Source organism: Orycteropus afer, unplaced genomic scaffold (genome assembly GCF_000298275.1).
Source record: "Orycteropus afer afer isolate SDZICR_OR568_19922 unplaced genomic scaffold, OryAfe1.0 scaffold00442, whole genome shotgun sequence".
NCBI lineage: Eukaryota > Metazoa > Chordata > Mammalia > Tubulidentata > Orycteropodidae > Orycteropus > Orycteropus afer.
Genome location: NW_006922029.1, coordinates 10,738 through 12,495, shown reverse-complemented (window position 1 = coordinate 12,495; position 1,758 = coordinate 10,738). Strand labels below are relative to the sequence as shown.

The 1,758-nt window shown below is 36.6% G+C and overlaps 1 protein-coding gene across 1 annotated transcript in view; it reads left to right on the top strand.

The window, feature by feature from the left end:
- DNAH5 (dynein axonemal heavy chain 5) overlaps window positions 1-1,758 on the top strand; it is a 148,469-nt gene that overhangs the window by 143,634 nt on the left and 3,077 nt on the right. Inside the window, exon 30 of the mRNA XM_007954200.1 lies at window positions 671-883. Coding sequence (XP_007952391.1) covers window positions 671-883 — 213 coding nt within the window. The remainder of the gene's footprint in view (window positions 1-670; window positions 884-1,758) is intronic.

Sequence of the window (1,758 nt, the reverse complement as noted above, 5' to 3'; positions counted from 1 at the left end):
ATTTTCTTTGTAGCTGGTGTTATTCTGTTTAATTGGCATAAACAGGTTGTGAGGTGGGTAGGGAAGAGAGACCGGCATGATTTTAAATGCCTGTTAATAGGCAAGAAATGTAGTCCCAGGGATGTCACTTGGCCAGTGTATGGTAGAACACTGTTTGAACCTCTATCTTAGAGCTCCAAGTACTATTGCTATTCTTGCTGCCACGCTGCACAGAACTGAAGGGAGATGACCAGGATAGGAGCTGGGTTTGAATAGAGGTCATTATATACAACTCTGAGCTGTAAAGAGTGCGGAGTCTGAATGGTCATGCCGTTGCTAAATCTCAGCCGGACAATCTGATGCTGCAGACTGACAGACTCTCAGAGACCTTCATTATACTTGGAAACATTGAAGATGTTTTGATCATTCCATTTGTATTAATACTTCTTTTAGAAAACAAGTTCTCCTCTCTTAAACGTATATTATGTGGTGCTGATTTTGTTTTCCTTTTTAGATTTCATGATTAACATTTTTATTTCTTTGGAAATGATTTGATATCATATTTTTCTTGTCTCTTGTAATCTTAGCTTAACTTTCCCTGGGAAGGAAACATTAGCAAGAAGGGACTAGAGGAAAAGTCAAGACTTATTTTTCATGTTTTATATGAATATAACGTTTGTTTGTAACACAGATCTATGATCGCATTCTGTCCATTTCCTCCCGAGAGGGTGAGACAATTGAGTTGAATAAGCCTGTGATGGCAGAGGGCAACGTGGAAGTGTGGCTTAATTCTCTCCTGGAGGAATCTCAGTCTTCATTACATCTGGTGATTCGCCAGGCAGCGACAAATATTCAAGAGACTGGTTTCCAGCTGATTGAATTTCTTTCTTCCTTCCCAGCTCAGGTCAGTATTGTCCCATTGAAAAGTATCTTTCATCAAAAAGTCATTTTAGATCTCAGACACTGGCTATTTTAAGCTTTACAAATGGCTGTACTTTAACCCTGGACTAATAACAAGGTTTTTATAAGGATTCATTAAATATAAGGTAAGCTTAAGTGTTTCAGCAACTTATTATTTGGTTTATCTATCTGTATAACTGTCTATCTGTCATCCATCTATCTATCTATCTTCCATACCTATGCATATATAGAGAGATTTACATATGTATTTCGTTGTAGAGACTCAATACATTGCATTTAACTTCAACAAGTCTTTTCCTACTGAGTTTCTTTATTTATGTAACAATGTACAATAATCCTAAAAATGTATGGAGTGTATATGCCTTACTAGAAAAATGAGAAGTATGTTTCAACATTGAAATTCAGGAAACAATGTTCTCTGAGTTATGGTGATCAATAAAGATTTTGTGAGGATCTACCCCGGGCAAAAATTGTGCCAGTTTTGATAAAGCAAATTTCAGATCTATTTTTTCCCTGGAGGTAACTTAGAAATCTATCTAGGGAGAAAAATGACAAAAGCGATAAAATTATAAGGAAAAAAAAAAAATTGTAGCCACATCATGAAGCTCTACATAATTGATTGACAAATGAACCATATGAGTAGTTTCTCGGGTTTTGGAACAGAGTATCAGGTTGATGTCATTGAGAATGGGTTTGCATTTGTGTAATCACAACCAGTAATCACAAGTAGTTACTGTTTGGTGCAGGACCAGGAAGCATTTTGTTCTGTTGTATAGGTGGTCCCTATGAGTTGGAACAGACTCAATGACTGTGTTGGATTGGGTTCTCTAGAGAAACACAAAAACCAGCAAAGTATAT